The 17190-nt window shown below is 54.9% G+C and overlaps 2 protein-coding genes across 6 annotated transcripts in view; one reads left to right on the forward strand and one right to left on the reverse strand.

Annotated features, from left to right (window-relative positions):
• The window catches only part of SUPT6H (SPT6 homolog, histone chaperone and transcription elongation factor), a 31978-nt gene extending 25149 nt beyond the window's left edge, over positions 1–6829 (forward strand). For both annotated transcript variants that reach the window (XM_008695343.2, XM_040641052.1), the window contains exons 29-37: positions 649–844; positions 1201–1439; positions 2252–2365; positions 2538–2662; positions 4363–4475; positions 4750–4827; positions 4924–5090; positions 5548–5735; positions 6024–6829. In XM_008695343.2, the coding sequence (XP_008693565.2) occupies positions 649–844; positions 1201–1439; positions 2252–2365; positions 2538–2662; positions 4363–4475; positions 4750–4827; positions 4924–5090; positions 5548–5735; positions 6024–6210 (1407 nt within the window). In that variant the 3' untranslated portion in view covers positions 6211–6829. The remainder of the gene's footprint in view (positions 1–648; positions 845–1200; positions 1440–2251; positions 2366–2537; positions 2663–4362; positions 4476–4749; positions 4828–4923; positions 5091–5547; positions 5736–6023) is intronic.
• A 1055-nt stretch (positions 6830–7884) lies between these two features.
• Positions 7885–15628, reverse strand: PROCA1 (protein interacting with cyclin A1). 4 transcript variants are annotated; one of them, XM_008695338.2, is made up of 5 exons: positions 15187–15626; positions 11482–11565; positions 9476–9611; positions 9039–9197; positions 7885–8944 (listed from the first exon to the last, which is right to left on the reverse strand). In XM_008695338.2, exons 1-5 carry the CDS (start codon positions 15272–15274, stop codon positions 8266–8268), a joined length of 1146 nt encoding a protein of 381 aa, XP_008693560.1. In that variant the 5' UTR covers positions 15275–15626; the 3' UTR covers positions 7885–8265. The 4 variants fall into 4 exon arrangements, with proteins under 4 accessions (XP_008693560.1, XP_008693563.1, XP_008693561.1 ...); XM_008695341.2 differs by lacking the exon at positions 9039–9197 and having other exon boundaries at positions 15187–15628; XM_008695339.2 differs by lacking the exon at positions 11482–11565 and having other exon boundaries at positions 15187–15625.
• Between the last annotated feature and the right edge of the window lie 1562 nt (positions 15629–17190).

Consider the following 17190-nt stretch of genomic DNA (forward strand, 5'->3'; position numbering starts at 1 on the left):
TGTTGTCTCTAATCTCACAACATGATGATGGGGAAGGAAATAGGACCTTCTTTTTTCAGAGAAATTTGAGTGTCTTTTCCAGGATCACCCAGTTAGTTGGTGACATGGCTGGTACCAGATCTGCCAAGTTCTCTGGTTCTAAGTGTTACGAACCCCTGAGAACTGTGGAGTTAGGAAGGTTGGAGGAAGAGCTTTCTAAAAAATGAGGCTAGGGAGATTTTTGAAAGGAGAGCCATGCTGTGTGACTGGCTTGTGCCGCTGTTTAGACAAAAAGACTCAAGTCGGGGAAAGAGCAGAAAGCTCTTATTTTGCCTGTCCTCCAAAAAGGGCAGCCAGACTTTGATCACACCTGAGGAGCAGTAATTAGGTAACTTTATGGGAGAAGAGAATGGTGCCCGTGGCAGCATAGACACAGTAAGCCCCAGTCGGTTTTCCTGCCTAGAGTGAGAGGCATCTGTGCCGGGCATGGCCCGTAGTCTGCAGACCAGACTCAGCACTGAACTCCTGGTCTGTCACTTGCTAGCTGGCTGGCTTTGCGCAAGTCAATCTCTCATCTTTCTGCCTGGACTTTGGTTTACTCACATGTGAAATGGGGCATCGGGCTAGATCATCTTTGTCCCTTCCAGCTCAAATGTTCTGTGGGTCTAGGTGGGAATGACCGTTCACTGCCGCATCATGAAGATTGACATTGAGAAGTTCAGCGCCGACCTTACCTGCCGAACCTCAGACCTCATGGACAGGAACAACGAGTGGAAACTGCCCAAGGACACCTACTACGACTTCGATGCCGAAGCAGCAGACCACAAACAGGAGGAGGACATGAAACGGAAGCAGCAGCGGACCAGTGAGTGTGGCCGAAGGCTTGGCAGCCCTCCCTCCGCAGATGCACTTGCTGACGGCTGTGCTGCAGTGGCAGTGAGTGCTCAGCTCTGAGGTGCTGAGCCCCAGAGACATCGTGGACGAAGTCAGTGGCAGGGCTGGAAGCCAGGGTCTTCTTGGGTCACATGCACTGTGACGTTTAAAGGCTCATTCTCTGAGCACCTTAGGAACCCAGGTTCACACATCCTTCACGTCAGAGAATCCAGGTCCAGAGAGGGACCAGGATTTGACAGCGGGTCAGAAGTGAAGCCACGATTTGTCCCGTTGTTGTGGGCTCCCGGTCCCCTCACCTGATCTGTACTTATTTCCTGCCCTCCTCAGCATACATCAAGCGAGTGATCGCACACCCATCCTTCCATAATATAAACTTCAAGCAAGCAGAAAAGATGATGGAGACCATGGACCAGGGTGACGTGATCATCCGCCCAAGTAGCAAGGGTGAAAATCACCTGACCGTGACCTGGAAGGTCAGTGACGGCATTTACCAGCACGTGGACGTGCGGGAAGAGGGCAAGGAAAATGCCTTCAGCCTGGGAGCCACCCTTTGGATCAACAGTGAGGTGAGAGCCGGCTCCCCCACCCACTTCCCACTCCCTTTCCTGCTTCCAGAAACAAGCCATTTGTGGCTACTTGCTGCTGACGCTAGTGACTTATATGTGTTACATGTATTTTAGCTGCACAGAGCAACAGAACAGGAGGTTGACTGTGAGATGAGTCATTTGATAACCATTTTTGTATGTTTTGCTCCTTTTTCTGTGTCTTCTAAATTTTAAAATAGACTACCTAGAGAGCGCCCAGCGGAGGAAGAGGAGAAAATATACATGCAGAAGCACACGGTTGTGTACGCACCTACGCATGCACGCACACGTGTTTCTCTTTTTTGTTTTCAGTAGAGAAAAATTTCATGAAATTCCCTGTTGGGGAGAATGGAAGTTACAGTTTAAAGGATTTTGTGGGGGCGCCTGGGTGGCACAGCGGTTAAGCGTCTGCCTTCGGCTCAGGGCGTGATCCCGGCGTTCTGGGTTCGAGCCCCACATCAGGCTCCTCCGCTATGAGCCTGCTTCTTCCTCTCCCACTCTCCCTGCTTGTGTTCCCTCTCTTGCTGGCTGTTTCTATCTCTGCTAAATAAATAAATAAAATCTTTAAAAAAAAATAAAATAAAAAAATAAAGGATTTTGTGCCTCGTAAGCTGATAGATCTGGGCACAGATCAAACGGCTGGATAAACGGAGGGGACTTTGCAGTGGAGTGAGGCCACAGCAGGGCTGGGAAGTCCACATCCTCCCACGGGTTCTCTTCTGAGTGGATTGGATGAAGGGCCAGGAGTCTCAGCTCGCAGTGTGACACGTGGGGCCTTTACCGTCTCCCCACAGGAATTTGAAGACTTGGATGAGATTGTTGCTCGCTATGTCCAGCCCATGGCATCCTTTGCCCGTGACCTCCTGAACCACAAGTATTACCAGGACTGCAGTGGTGGTGACCGTAAGGTGAGCCCAGGGCTCTTCAAGGCATGACCTCACCCGGTCACTCCAGGATGTCTGGTTTCCCTTCAGTGTAGGGGACGTTCTGCTGGTGAAGGAGGCGCGCCTCGGGTGTGCACCAGATACCGTGTACCGAGCACGTGGCTATCCCAACCTCTCCCCCTCGTTCTACCCCCAGAAATTAGAGGAGCTGCTCATCAAAACTAAGAAGGAGAAGCCCACCTTCATCCCTTATTTCATCTGTGCCTGCAAGGAACTGCCCGGCAAGTTCCTACTGGGATACCAGCCCCGGGGTAAACCCAGGTGAGCACTGGTGTTGAGAAGGTGCTGCCGCTGGGGTCCACAGACAGGCAGGCGGGGCAGTTAGAGACCCCTGGAGCAGTCCTCTCTGTGGTTCTGCTTGACTGTCTTTTCCCCCTTACCTGTTTAGACCAGCAGTGGAGGTTGGAGTTGGGGAAAGAGGGTGATGATTTAGAGGCAAAGGGCAAAGATTCAGTAAGAAAGATACGTTTCCTCAACCCTGTTAGAGAAAGTTTCCTTCACCTCTTCTCTCTCCCAAGGAGTGATTACCAGCCCCTCTCCACCTGACTGGCAGAGATGGGGGCCAGGACACAGGTCTCTCCCTTTTATTCTCCGCTTTGCCCCGGCCAGGGCGGTCATACGTGGTGGCTCACAGTCGCTGGAGTGCGCTAAATAACTTCTGCCTGCACTGAAGGGGGGTCAGAAGAGCTTCTCCTCTTCCTGCCGTTGACTCCCCTCTGCTCCCTTCTGTGTGTGATTGACAGGCCGGCCTTCCTACATATTCCTTTGTCTGGGGGCTAGAGCTCACTCTGAATCAAAGTCTTCCCCCCCCCTTTTGTTTTCTGATCTGCGTTCTTTTTGTCTAGCCTTCTCTATGCCCCCATCCTCCCTTCGGCCCTTGGCCAAGGCCAGTGCATTTCTGCTCTTGTCCTTCTATTGCCCGCACATGATAAACAGTGTAGACTGTTAGTAGGGACTCAGTGACTAGGTGACAAGCAGCTCTAGACTCCAGACCCTACACCATCTTGGGCACATGTGGAATATTGTTGTCATTTCTGAGAAGCCCTTTCTGACTCACCTTCATGTTTCCATAGGATGGCAGCCAGGGCTCCTGGCTGGACACTGTCCCATGAGGAACAGTTGAACAAACGAGGGACCTTTAAACAAGGGAGTAGAGACACCATGATAACTTTCCACGGGAAGGCATGCAGACTCCCGTGTTGCAGAACTAACAACACTCGAGTGTCATTAGATTTAGGAAGCAGAGTTCAACTTATATATAAGTGAGAACTTGGTGATGTTTGTCGTTGTGTGTTGGTAATTGACAGTTACCCTTAATTGAACAGAACCCTATTTCAGGCACTGTGCTAAGTGTGTCCCATGCCCGGTCTCATTTATTCCTCACACTCAGTTGTAAAGGTTTTAGTGTTGTTACTCTCATTTTCAAATGAAGCTGAGATTCGGATTTAGTAACTTCACATAAAGTCATCTAGGTGGTGAGTGGCCGAGTCAGAACTAGAACTGGAACTGGTCTGAACCCAGAGCCCGTCCTCATGCACTCCCTGCACCGCGAAGTGTGGAGTAAGGTCAGACTCACCACTGAACAGGGGTGCTTCCAGATTCCAGTTCATGGGGAATAGTTTTTGCTGCCCTGGGAGACCCCTGTAACTCTGACACTGTGACCTCGGTCGTACCCTCACGTGCTTGTGCTGCCATCATCCTGCAGCCCAGGATGGTGGCCCAGCCCCCAGCAGGCCTTCCTCTGGCGGCCTGTACCTAGCACACCAGGGACTGCTGACTCCTGGCCTTGACTGTGCTCACCTCCTCAGAGTGCAGCCTCCTTTGACAGAGCCGGGGCTCTTTCAGCTTTCCTTTTCCCCCAGCACCCAGTTTGGCTCCTTCACATGGTAGATATCTGTTCTGGCCGCTCTCAGAGCTGGCCCCAAGTGGTGTCCGACGCGTGTTTCCTTCCAAAATCCTAGGATAGAATATGTAACGGTGACTCCAGAAGGATTCCGGTACCGGGGCCAGATCTTCCCTACTGTGAATGGACTTTTCAGATGGTTTAAGGATCACTACCAGGATCCTGTACCGGGTGAGTTCTGCCCTGAGCTCTGGACTGTGCTTAGACGGACAGGTAGGCCCTGAATCAGGGCACTCGCTTGCCACCTGTGGAAGGGACAGGACTGGGCTGTCGCCGCAGCTGTCTCACTCCTGCTCCAGCCTCCTGGCATCAAGGACGTCCTCCATCTACTTGGCCAACACAGCTGCCCTTCTCTCCACCCACCTCAGACCTTCTCCAGCCCCGTGTTGTGAAACCAGAAATAGTTTTCTGGAGGGACATAACTAACTTTGGCCATCTCCTACAGGCATCACCCCCAGTAGCAGCAGCAGGACCCGGACACCTGCTTCTATCAATGCCACCCCAGCCAACATCAACCTTGCAGGTGAGGAGCTCGTGTCTGGGACTGGGAGCTGGAGGGAGGGCATTAGAAGGACTTTGACCTCTAACATGCCCATCCTCCACCTCTGTGTGCTTACAGATCTGACGCGAGCTGTGAATGCCCTACCCCAGAACATGACCTCACAGATGTTCAGTGCCATTGCGGCCGTGACGGGCCAAGGACAGAACCCTAATGCCACCCCAGCCCAGTGGGCCTCCAGCCAGTATGGCTATGGCGGCAGTGGAGGGGGCAGCAGCGCTTACCACGTACGTGGCTTGAGGACGAGACTCCCTGCAGGGGGTGGAGAAGACTGAAAGGGAACGATCATCCGTTCTAGACCCTCCTTCACAGACCCATGTCCATAGACTGGCCTCTGGCAGTCCCCACCGTAGGGGGCTTCATACATACAGATGGGGTCACCACAGCCTTAGGAACTGTCTCCAGCCCATGGTCCTTTTCCTCAGGCCCACTTGAGGGTAAAGGGAGTAAGGTCTGATTTTTCCACGGTCCTTTGGGATCTTTGGAACCCTCAAACAGCCATGTTCTTGTGCCAGGTCCTGTCCTGCTAGCCTCTCTCTGCTGCTTAGAACCACACACTGCTCAAGAGATGGTTGGTCAGCTGGAAAGCTCTGGGCTGAGCCCCAGCTTTCAGCTTGCCGGAAGTTCATAGCAAGGCCAGCAAGCCCCAAGCTCATCCACATTTAACTGTTCTCCTTTCTCCAGGTGTTCCCAACGCCAGCCCAGCAGCCAGTGGCCACACCACTAATGACCCCCAGTTACTCCTACACAACCCCCAGCCAGCCCATCACCACACCACAGTACCACCAGCTACAGGCCAGCACCACCCCACAGTCTGCCCAGGCCCAGCCCCAGCCCTCTTCCAGCTCTCGGCAACGGCAGCAGCAGCCAAAGTAAGTATGTGGTTGGTGGCACAGAGTAGGTTGCTAGGGACAGGTGTTGTCAGGAGGCCAACAGGCTCGGCATAGGCAGATACCTTGGACCTTGTGAGAGTCATGACCAGGTGATAGCCCGGGACGACTGCTTTCTGGGAGAAGACAGAAGAGGGCGACGTGGCAGCTGGCTACAGCTGCGGTCAAAAAATAGGAGGTCCGTTTCTGTAAGGACGGATGAGGGAAGGCTTTCTTCTAGCGAGCTCCCGGAGAGTCCTGGTCTCAGAGGTCCCTTCTTCCTGCTCCCAGGTCCAACAGCCACGCCGCCATCGACTGGGGGAAGATGGCAGAGCAGTGGCTACAGGAGAAGGAAGCCGAGCGACGGAAACAGAAGCAGCGGCTGACGCCTCGGCCCTCTCCCAGCCCCATGATCGAAAGCACCCCTATGTCCATTGCCGGCGATGCCACCCCGCTCCTGGATGAGATGGATCGGTAGGGGGCCTGCTCCTAGGACTCTGGTTACCTCGAGGCTGGGAGAGGCCCAGCCGCCCACTGCCTCACTCCCTGCCCCTCCTTTTCTGTCCATAAAGTGGCGTGAATTGACATTCTCTTTGGTGGTCAGCCTGGATGGGTGACAAGCTGGATGACCTTGCGAATTTGAGCTCAGTGTACGCTAGGCAACGATTCTCCCACTCCAGGCCCTCACCGACCACCTGTCCCGGGACCAGGCTGGGAGGGGAGTGTGGCGGGGAGGAAGAAGAGGAAGACAAGAATGAGAGTGGAACAGTTTTGTATTCTACTCCCTACAAGCCATTTTGAGCTTCTGCCCTCACCTGACTCTGGGCTGTGACCCCGGGGCACCAAGCTCAGCACATGAGTCTCCCCCAGCTCTTGTGGGGAGAGGAATGCTATTTATTCAGTTTGGGGCAGGAGGGAGAGGAGGGAAAGTATTTCTGACCCTGATGCCGACAGCTTGGGTGGCTAGCAAAGCAGAATTGCAGGGGACACGGGGGCGCAGTGCTAACCTGCCCCACCCCCGCCTGGCCGCCTTCACCCACCTGCTGCTGCCTCCGCTTCCTGCCTGTCATTTGAATAAACAGTGTTTCTACAGAGCACTCTCTCTCTACAAAGCCTCTCTCTCCAACGCTCCGGCTCTTGAAGGGTGGCTTTCAAAGCAGTGTGTGGAGCTCTGGGGGCTCCCCCTGACTCCTTCCAGGCCATCAGACAGTGACTCAGAACAGCAAGTAGCTTCTGTATCTGGCTGCCCGGGGTCACATCCCTGCTCCGCCTCCCAGGCCTGTGCCTGTGGTCTCTGAGCCAGCCGTCTTCTCTGTAAAGCGGAGTGATACATGCCTCATCGGGGTAGCTGCCAGGACTTTGAGAGGATGTGTGAGCACTCAGCCCCGGGCCTAGGACCTCGTAAGGCCCCAGCATCCGTTAGCTGCTCTTACTACACTTGCACACAGCCACACCATCTACCACGCCTACTAGCCGCCTCTGGCACAGTGAAGAAGGGCCGCGAGTAAATTTCAATTTCTCACTTCGAGCCCCTGCACCTCTTCCCCCAGTCTCTTTGCCCGCTGGGCCTTGGTCTGTGATAGCAGAGTACCTCTACTCTAGTACGTCTGCCCCAGCACGGGCCCCATGCTCGCCTGCTCCCCTGCACAGCCTGGAAAAGGAAGTGCCGGTCTGTTGCAGGGGAGGCCAGTCCCCCTCTTACCAGCTTGGTCCATCCAGCCCCCTGGCCCCGACCCCTTCCCCCAGCTCCACTGCCTCTTTGTGTTCTAGACTCCTGGTCTCCGTGTTTCTTTAGAAGGGCCTCGCCTCACAGCTTTTCAAGTTGGTGCTGGGAAGGTGAGGCTTTCCCCCTCCCTTTCCTCTGTTTGGGGCTCAGCAGAGAAATCAGAAAGGGTCACTGCTACCCAAACTTGAGTTTCCCGTCTTGACTTCATCCCGTCATTCAAGATCTCTTTGGCTGTTGGCAAGACTTGAGAGGAAAAGGCTGGTCTTCTGCCAGGAAATCAGTTCCATTCCCTTTGGCACAAAGGTCTGGAAGGGCCTCGCGGGAGCAAGGACACACCAGCAGGGAAGATCACATTCCCTTTGTTGCCACCAGCATCTTCCTAAGGGCCACTTAGAGGAGGGAAAGGCCAGGCACAGTGGCACAGAATGGGTTAAAAGGTTCGATTTATTAGGGGTATCACTGCAGACAGCACTGCCTGTCCCCGAGTGGATTTCACACAAACCAGTCTCCCAGGAGATGGGCAGCCTCCTTCCCACCCACCCAGATGTGTTCCTCTCCTGCCCCGAGCCTAGGATGTTACAGAGAAACAGGCTCTGCTCCTCTCTGCCCTCCCCGCTACGTTCCCATGGACTCCGTCCTGAAAGACAGCTTACCCTTCAGAAACCCCTGCAGCCCCCTGGCCCCCTGGCTCCAGCTATGCCCAGAAGCCCCCTCCCCCTCAGGGACAGGTTGGAGGGAGAGAGAACAGCAGCAGGGGGTCAGCTACAGGCTTGATCGCGTTTATTCTTCACCCTGGATGCCCTGGCCTCAACTGAGATTGGGGTTTGATGCTGGGGGAGATTTCCTCTTGACCTTCTTGACTGGTGAGGCCTTCGCCCCAGGTTTCTTAGTCTGGACCGTGTTCTTCTCTCTCTTCCTGGGCGATGAAGACTCCACAATATCCTCGCTGGAGGGCTCCTCCCGCCTGGGGTCATTGTAACTGTCCTCACTCTCCAGGTCTTCCCGGCTGTCTGGGCTGGACTCTGACATCCTGGCCAACTCTCTTGGGCTTACTGATCGGCTCAAGTCCGGAGGTGAAGATTCCGATTTAACTGGGCTTTTCTTCTTAGTCAACTTGCCCTTCTTGACTTTTTTCTTCGGCTTTGCCTTCTCATCCATCTCCTCTTCCTTGTCTTTCTCTTTTTCTTTTTTCTTCTTCACCTTCTTGATCACCTTGTTGCCCTGGGACTTCCCTGTGGGGCTCTCAGAGCGCCAGATAGTGATGGGAGCTGCTGAGTCCGGGGTACCTGCGACTGCGCCCATGCCTGTGTCAGCGGGTGCGGTGGCAGCGGGCCCCACCTGGGTCGGAATGGGAGGCTTGCTTTCTTCCTCCTCCTCCTCCTCCTCCTCCTCCTCTTCCTCCTCTTCATTCAGGTCGTCTGCCGCGTAGTCATGGTGGATGGGATGGTGGATCACTGCCACAGAGACAGGCCTATAGCTTTTGCACCTGGGAGGGAGGGGGACAGGGAAAGAGAAGATTGACAGAGAGTTGGGGGGCCGGTGCCCCTTAGTGCCGCCCCTGTCAGCCTGCCAGCACTCACCAGCCATACCAGAACCGCTCCACACACTCTTCCTCTGGGATGAGCTCAAAGCAAGGGGACTGGATGATGTTGAAACATGTTGAGCCCTCATCTCGGGAGCAGGCTGGGCCCACATCTCGGGAGTTGTCGCTATTTGTCTTCTCTGAGCAGTCCTTCAGCCTGCCACACAGAGGACTCAGCCCGGCTCCCACGCCTCTGTGACTCCCCCGGGACCCAGAGCAGAAGCCTGAGGGACAGCTGGCTGCTGCCGGACTCAGCCCAGGCCGCCGAGAGACCGCCTCCCCAGGGCTCTGGAGCAGAGCCAGGTTTACAAAGCTGGGGCTGGGCTGGCAGCGCCAGGTCAAAGCTGAAGGGGGAACCACAGGGAAATTGTGGGGCCTAGCTCTGCCCTGGAGTCTCTCCTGGGCTGCGGGGGTCCCGAGGAGGGCGGCCCTTACCTGGAATCGCAGTCGCAGTGGCTGACGGAGTGCAGGTGCAGGTTGTGGTGGCCACAGTCCGAGGCGAAGGGGTGGATGATGTGCCCAGTGCACTGCTTGTGTTTCCAGCAGCACCTGTCCGGGTCCTTGAATTCACCTGAGGGGGTGGGAGTCTGGGTCACAGCACACCTCTGGGTCTCCCCGCCCATAGCTCAATCTAAAGTCTTCGCCAAATTCACCGGCTGCCACCCACCCCCACCCCCCGCTTTCTACTTCAGAGTGGTAACCACAGAGTAGGAACTCAGCACTCCCCTTTCCCCTCAGGTCCCCTGCACAAATCCTCCCCTGCAGACTCCCAGGAAAATGTCTCAGCGAGTCCCCTTTGCTGCCCCAGGACACCTGCCTCTTCCATTCCCCGCCTCCTGCCTCTCCTGCTGGAGCCCTCCACAGGCTGCCCAGGTAGGCGAAGGCCCTCGGGCCAAGGAGACCGTGGGACCACATGGCCGACAGGAGCACCATTTATGAGCCCTCCCGCCTGCCCTGCACAGGCCAGGAGGCCTACGTCCCTACCCCTCAGCTTCAGCATCACTGGGCCCCGAGACCTGCTGTGGCGTGGAGGCTCAAGCCTGGAAGGGAGATAAGGTCAGCTCCTTATCTCCTCAGCTCCTCCGCCTGCCCCTGGTGCTTGCTTTCTCTCCTCTTCTCCAAGCCCCTCCTCCCTTCTGACACCTTCCTCACTTTCTCACTTCTCTCCCATTCCCCATGCTCACCCTTTGCTTCGCATTCATCAAGGCCCCGTTGCCCATCCCATCTCCTTAGAGCCACAGGCTTGAACGACCCGCCCCCATCCTGAGCCCTGCCACCCCTTGGGGGCAGCACAGGTACCATGGACACAGCGGAGAAGCCCTTGGCGTGAGGGTTTGGGGTTTGGGAAAGCCCTGGCTCCACCTCTTCTGCTCAGGCCAACACCAGCCCTGCTCACACTGGAGTCTCCCAACCTCTACCCCACAGCCTCCCCCCTGACCCTGCCTAAGGCTCCAGGCTACCAATGGCTCTCCGTCGGGCCACCATCTAAAAGGTGAGCCTGTGAAGTAACTCCATGTGCCCAAGGATTCACGTACCAGGACAGAGAGAACAAGGTACCTTCTTGCAGGGCCCCCCTTGGACTCCAGCTCCACCCACCCCTGCGGGAAGAAGTAAGCTGGCACTGTGAGTTCCAGGACAGCCTGGTATGGGTGCTACAGCTGGCTTACTCCCTCCAGACAGGCGAGGAGGACTGAGCCTTTGTCCAGCCTCTGCGGGGGTAGAACTGGGACAAGACCTCACACTGGCCACCCCCCAGGAGGTAACCCAGGCTGGGGGTGTTTTAGTCCAAGTGGCCTTCAAAGTACTTGAGAGATGAGGGAACAGCAGCTTAGTATGAAATTTGCCCCACATTCCTCCTCCCTTCCCTTCCCCCCACTAGGCTGTGAGGGCCCTGAGTCCCCCATCCACCGCTGACCCACTTGGGGCCTCTCTTTTTGCTTCTCCTCCCGTGCCCCCTTCCCATCATGCGGGGAATGAGGCAGGTGAGGCTGGACCTTGGGTCACCACCACCTTTTTCAGCACTGCTGAAAAGAGTGCCATGTGCCCTGTACTTGTCATCAGACGGGCCTGAGTCCAAGTCTTGGCTCTGTCACTTACTAGCTGGGTGTCCCAGGGCAAGTTACTTCTCTGAGCCTTCATTTCCTCATCCGTAACATGGCAGGGGTGGTAATATGTATTGTGCAGGATTGTTGAGAGGGCCCAGTTCACACATGTGAAAGAAATCTGTGCACCATCAAGTGCTAGGCCAAAGACAGGGGACTGGGCCTCGGGGAATGGGGAATGGGCCCTCCCGGCCTGACAAGGAGTAGGGGATGGGGTGGGGCTGGGGCAGCTGGGTAACCGTTCAGGACCAAACACTTCCTTCCCTCCTGCCTGCCAGGTTTGAGTTTTCCCAAGTGAGGGGGGTGGGGAACCCCAGGGCCGGGATTCCCTGGACCCACCTTCAGAGAAGGCGGAGGCATCAGTGCTGGACGGCACAGCAGCCAGCAGAGGTCCTCTCTCCCAGCTGGGCAACCTGTTTACATCTGAGAGAGCACAGAGTGGGAGCAGCTGCAGCCCCCGCCCCATGCCCTTCACGCCGCAAGCATTCCCTGAGAAGCTCCACCTGCGCCCTGAGATGCGGAAATCAAGAGAACAACCCAACAGCCCTGTGCTCAAGGTGAGGAGACTGACACACAGGATGAATCGTTCAGGACGGCGGCACAATGCAGACACTGATGGCAGAGAGCCTGCCACTTGCCTTGCCTTCCCACAATGAGCTTTGTCCTTTGGGGCATCAGAGCTGAGTCCTGCTCCTTGAGCTCATTGCTTGGGGGACTTTAGCAGGGCCTTCGGTGGCATTTGGTCATCTTTCTACAGGTCCCTGGTCAGCTCCTTCTATATTCCACAGCTCAGTAAGTACCCAAAATTCATTGAAGGAAGGAAGGAAGGAAGGAAGGAAGGAAGGAAGGAAGGAAGGAAGGGAACTTCCAGCACCTTCTGGAAGCTCCTACCCTGCTGCTGTTCCTCTCAGCTCATTGCACCAGTATTACCCGAGGCTGCTCCCACCCTCATCCACTCTCCTCCAGCCAGGGGAAGTATCCCTCCGCCCTCCTCCTGCCCAAAGCACCTGAATTCTAGGTCCCAGCCAGAATTTTAACCTTCTCCCTTTTTACTGTTTTGGGGTTTTTTTCCTACAGGAAATGAATATCCTTAAAGCACTGTATAAGCCCTATTTCTCCCTCTACCACTACATATCCCACCTCGCTTCCTTTTCAACCCAGGTTTATTCACTCCTTCATTTAACAGACATATGATTAGCTTCACTAGGCACCAGTGAAGGAGGCCCAGTCCCTATCTTCAGTGAACACAGAGTCTCCATCTCTCTTCTATGCCAGCCACATACGACATGGCAGCTACTGGGCCCTTCTATCAAAAGAGCCCAGGCAAAGGCCACCAATGATTTCCTTTTTTTCTTTTTTAAGTAATCTCTATGCCCAACGTGGGGCTCAAACTCACAACCCCGAGATCAAGAGTCCCATGCTCTACCGACTGAGCCAGCCAGGCGCCCCTCCAATGATTTCCTAATAGCTAAACCCAGCAGCCTTCTTTTTGTCTCATCTCACCTGTTGACCAATCAATCTCTTTTCTCCTGCAAACTGTTCTGACTCCCATGACAGATCTCTCTCATCTCATCTGCCTTCCTTCTCTGACTTGCTGTTTAGTTCTTCCTGACTCCTTTGCAGTTTCCTTTTCCTCTGCTGTACCCCTAAAATTGGTGATTACGGGTCCTGTGTTTGGCCTCCTTCTCAAAGACTCTACAGCCTTCTCTTGGAAAATGCCATCCACTTACATGGTTTCAACACCAACCAAAAAAAATGACATAAATCAGGGTCTCCAATCCAGACTGCTTTTTTGAGCACATGGTCAATATCCTCTTGGACTTTCCCAAAACATCTTAGACCAGCATGTCCCACACAAGCCTATCTCTTCTCCTTACCCTCCATAAACCATCTCCTCTTGTCTCTTCCATTTCAGCTAGAAATTTAGGGATCATTCTTTCCTTCACCTCTATACCAACTTGATGACCAAGTCTTGCCACGCCTACCTGCCCCCTGCATCTGCCTCTCTCTTGGTTCAAACCTCCATTATCCCTAAGACCGCCACAGGAGCCCCCTTCCTGGCCTCCCTGCCTTCTCTTTCACTATCTTCATGCAGTCTTCACAATGCAGCCAAACTGAGTTTTCTAGAACACCAACTGGTCCACCACATTCCTCCTGTTTAATAGCCTTCCACTGCCTTCGGGATGAGGTGCAAATTCCTCATCATGACATAACTGACACCCCCCCCCCAAGACCCAGGCCCTGGTTCCTTCCTCAGTTATAAGTTTCTCCCACCCATCCATCCTTCCTCCCATCCCTCCCTTCTCCATTCCTTCTCTCCTGCCTCTCCCTCCCCAGAAATACCTGTTCATCTTGGAAAGAACAATACTATCTACCCAAGGAGAATCGGTCATACATGTCTTGGGCCCCTTTACCCTGCCGTGGTATTCATGCACTTACTCTATGGCAACATGAGAACAAGGCCCACATTTCATCTGCCTCTGTATCTGCAAGTCCTGGGACATGAAAAGTGCCCAGTAAATGTTGGTTGGTTGAATGACATGAGTAGAACGAAATAAACCCTCCAGTGGAACCACAAAGAAGCTACAGCATTGGAGATTCTGCCCAGGGTTCAAAGCAGGGGCTTTCCCAGAAGAGAATGGACCCAGGATGAGCATCTTCCCAACGTTAGGCACTGTGCTGGGCTTTTAAAATAGGCCTTTAATTTGAAATCCTCACCACAATCCATTCTATCAATGGGGACTCAGAGACTCAGGATAAGAAACCTGTCCAAAGACACAAGTTAATAGATGGTAGAGGTAGGAGTCAAACCCAATCTTCCTGGCTCCGTATGACCTGTGCTCTTTCAGCCCTGTCACTTGGGGTTCCTATCCCAAACCCATCCTGCTAGCGGTCAGCTCCTGCTGCACCTGCTCTTCAGCTCCAACACAGCCCATTCTTCATCCTCTGGTTTGACTCAATCCTGACTCCACAACCAGATCCAGCCTGGACCCTAAGGGTCAGGATTCAAATTCTGCTTTATCGGACTCCTGTTCTTTCTCTCTCTGGAGTCATTATGAAGGCGGCTTGTAGACAGGGTCCACTGATTAACTCCTCCCAAACCCCCAAGAGGCCCTAACAATCCTAACTCTGTTTGCCAAGGGGTGGGGTTTAGTAACTCTCCTCAGATCTGAGGAAGGCAATCTGCTCTCCAGTTTCACAGACCGGAGAAGAGCTCCTACTGGAGCAGGGGGTCCGGTGCTCCTGCAGCAGAAATAATTGTGGCCGGACATGGGGCAGACTTCTTAATGAAATGAGGAGAATGATAGCTTAAAAGGAAGAGGGAGGCTTGTGGTCTTTTTCTTGGTGGGGCATTCAACCAGGCGCAGGGGCCTAACTCAAAACTCACAGGTGATGCTCATTTGTACAGAATCCTCCCAGTCCTGCGGGCTGAGGAGCTCCCCCCGCCCTTGTGACACAGGTGGCGGGTTCCAGGTTAGGCACCAAAGCAGCTGAATGGGGGAGGAAGGGAGGGGAAAGGGAGGAAGGAAGGGAAGTAGGGAGAAGGAGGGAGCTAGGCAGTGCAGTGTGCACGCGTCTCCGGGGAAATGCCGCTCTGGCCCCGCCCACATCTGGCGGTGATTGTGATGTCACGCGTGGAACCTCCAGACTCCTTCCTCCCCTCAGAGTCAATGGAACCGCCCGCCCCAGCCTGGCGACTGGGTGGGTGCTGGACCACGCGCTCCAGACAGGCCCCGCATTTCTTAGGCGGCGGCCGGGAAACACGGCAACGCCTTCCAGCCCTACAAACTAGGGGTTAGCAGCTCTGGGTCCGGCCGGACTGGATCAGCCGAACCCGGGGGCACTCTCCAGGGCCTCAGGACCCCAGTCCTCAATCATTGGTCCACGGCTCGGCGTGAGCCCGCCCCCAGGCCCTAACTCCGCCCCAGCCCAGCCCCTGGCCCCGCCTCCTTCGCCTGGCTCTTCCCAGTTCTAAACCCTCCTTGGGCGCCACGGCCCCAGATCGAAACCCACCCCCAAACTCTTGCCCCGCCCCCTCTTTACCAGTGCTGCCCTCCTCCCAGATGCTGGCATTGTCTTCAATCTTTTCCTTAGTCCACCTTTCAATCCTCAGTGTCGTCCTGACCCACATCGCTCTTAGACTAGTTCTCGTCTCTACAAGACTCTTCCTGGCAGAAGTCCAATCCTGAACCTCAGCTTGGCCGAGCCAACCGTAAACCCCAATCTCAGCTTCGCCCCTGTCCAGCCCTTAACTCCGCCTCATGCTTGCCCGATCCCTCCCTCCACCCTCCCCTGGCTCTGCGTTGTCTTAGCCCAAATCTAAGCTTCAGCCGCGCTCTTCATCCGGGGCCTCCCAGATCTTTCCAGGCCCCTCTTTGTCCCACCTTTAACCTTAGTACCACCTCTTTATCTCAGGCCTAAACCTTAGCTCGGCCGCTCAGGCCCAGCCCTCAGTCCCATCCCTAGTTCCTCTCCAGACCTACTCCCCGCTCTTAGTCCTACCCCCGGACCTTAGCCCCGCCCCTACCCCCGTTCTTAGCCCCGCCCCAGCCATTCTCTCAACCTCAAGCTTCCGCCGCAATCCAGCCCCTCCCAAGCCTTCCGAACCCAGCAGCAGCCCTGGCGCCCCGCCCGCCTCCCCGCAGCCAACCCGGCTTCTCTGAGCTCCCGCCCGCGCTGGAGCAAGGCAATCTCCGGCTCGCTCGCGTTCTCGCGCGTTCTCTCTCTCTCTGCCCTCAGGCCCCTCCACTGGAGCCCAAGGCCCAGTTCTCAAGTGGACGACGTGATGTCGGCTTCCAGCCCCAAGGCGCCCTCCCCGCGTTCCCTCCTAGACCCCACAGGCACCCTGTCCCAGAGACAATCCTGCCCGATAAATAGAGCCAGGGTCTCGGTTACTCTTCCCCAAACAAATGATTAAACTAATTAAGGTTTCTGAGCTCTTCCTATGTATGTTAGTGCTTTATCTTATTTCATTCACGCAACCGCATGTGTCTCCATAGGCTTGTCGGTGACGCGGGAGCAGGGCCGGCTGCATTCACAGTAATCTACACACACCCCTCACACCCTTAAATATAGCACATACACTGCACGTGCATCGATCGCACACGCTGCACACGTAGAAAATCTCCTCCTCACATGGACTAATGCAATATGCACACATGCACATGCCCCTCACAGGTAGCACCCAGAAAACCCAACCACACCCCTGATGCCCCCCCACCATTCAGCACAAACCTACAGCAGCTCTGTGGTGCAGGCTACACACACACACACACACACACACACACACACACACACACACACGGAGTTACAGGCTCTGTAGAAGAGGAGGGGTGAGGAGCACAGTCCCGGGAGGGAAGAGACATGGAAAAAACAATCCCAGGGAGTGTGAAAAAGTGTTAAGAACCGTACCACCCACACTCCACATATCACTCCCCTCAAATTCTTTTGGCACCAGGTTCCTAAGCCAGGATATGCCTCAACAGATGGAAAAAAGGGGGAAGGATGATGTTTAAACTGTTTTCTGCAGTCATCAAAGGCCTCTCCCACTGCTGCTACTCTGTCTGCATGATCCCAGCCTTCACCTTCCTCCAGGCCCAGCAGGCTGAGCAGATAGGGCCACTACCCAGACTCCCCTCCTCACCTTAGCTCTAGACAACTCCAGAAACAGCAGGAAAGGAGAAGCCACGAGAGAGGAGTATGCAGAAAAGCCAACCCCTCCAGGACAGAGTGGCTGGGTGAGAATGGTACCAGGCATGGAATGCACAGAGCACTTGCTGACTGGGAGCCTGGATCTGTGTTCTAATCTTGGCTCTCCATGGCCTCTCAGGATAACACCTGAGGCCACATGTGTCCCACCATTGTTGGCCCAGATGTCTGAGATACTTCCAGGCAATCTATGACTCTGGGTCAGATGTCAACAGGGAGCCAGGTTCTTCACCACTCTTCCCTCCAATTAGTTATAATAGTTAAGGTTCTGGAACTCTTCCTATGTGTGTTAGTGCTTTACCTTATTTCATCCATGAAACGTCATCAGTATTATTAGCC

Source organism: Ursus maritimus, unplaced genomic scaffold (genome assembly GCF_017311325.1).
Source record: "Ursus maritimus isolate PB19 unplaced genomic scaffold, ASM1731132v1 scaffold_24, whole genome shotgun sequence".
NCBI classification, from domain to species: Eukaryota; Metazoa; Chordata; class Mammalia; order Carnivora; family Ursidae; genus Ursus; species Ursus maritimus.

Coding starts and splice junctions, on each gene's coding strand:
- PROCA1 (XM_008695338.2), bottom strand. CDS start 15,274: ATGTGGGTCAGGACGACACTGAGGATTGAAAGGTGGACTAAGGAAAAG. Junction 11,566..15,186: donor CTGGGAGGAGGGCAGCACTG/GTAAAGAGGGGG, acceptor GTGCTCTCTCAG/ATGTAAACAGGTTGCCCAGC. Junction 9,198..9,475: donor CACTGCGACTGCGATTCCAG/GTAAGGGCCGCC, acceptor TCTGTGTGGCAG/GCTGAAGGACTGCTCAGAGA.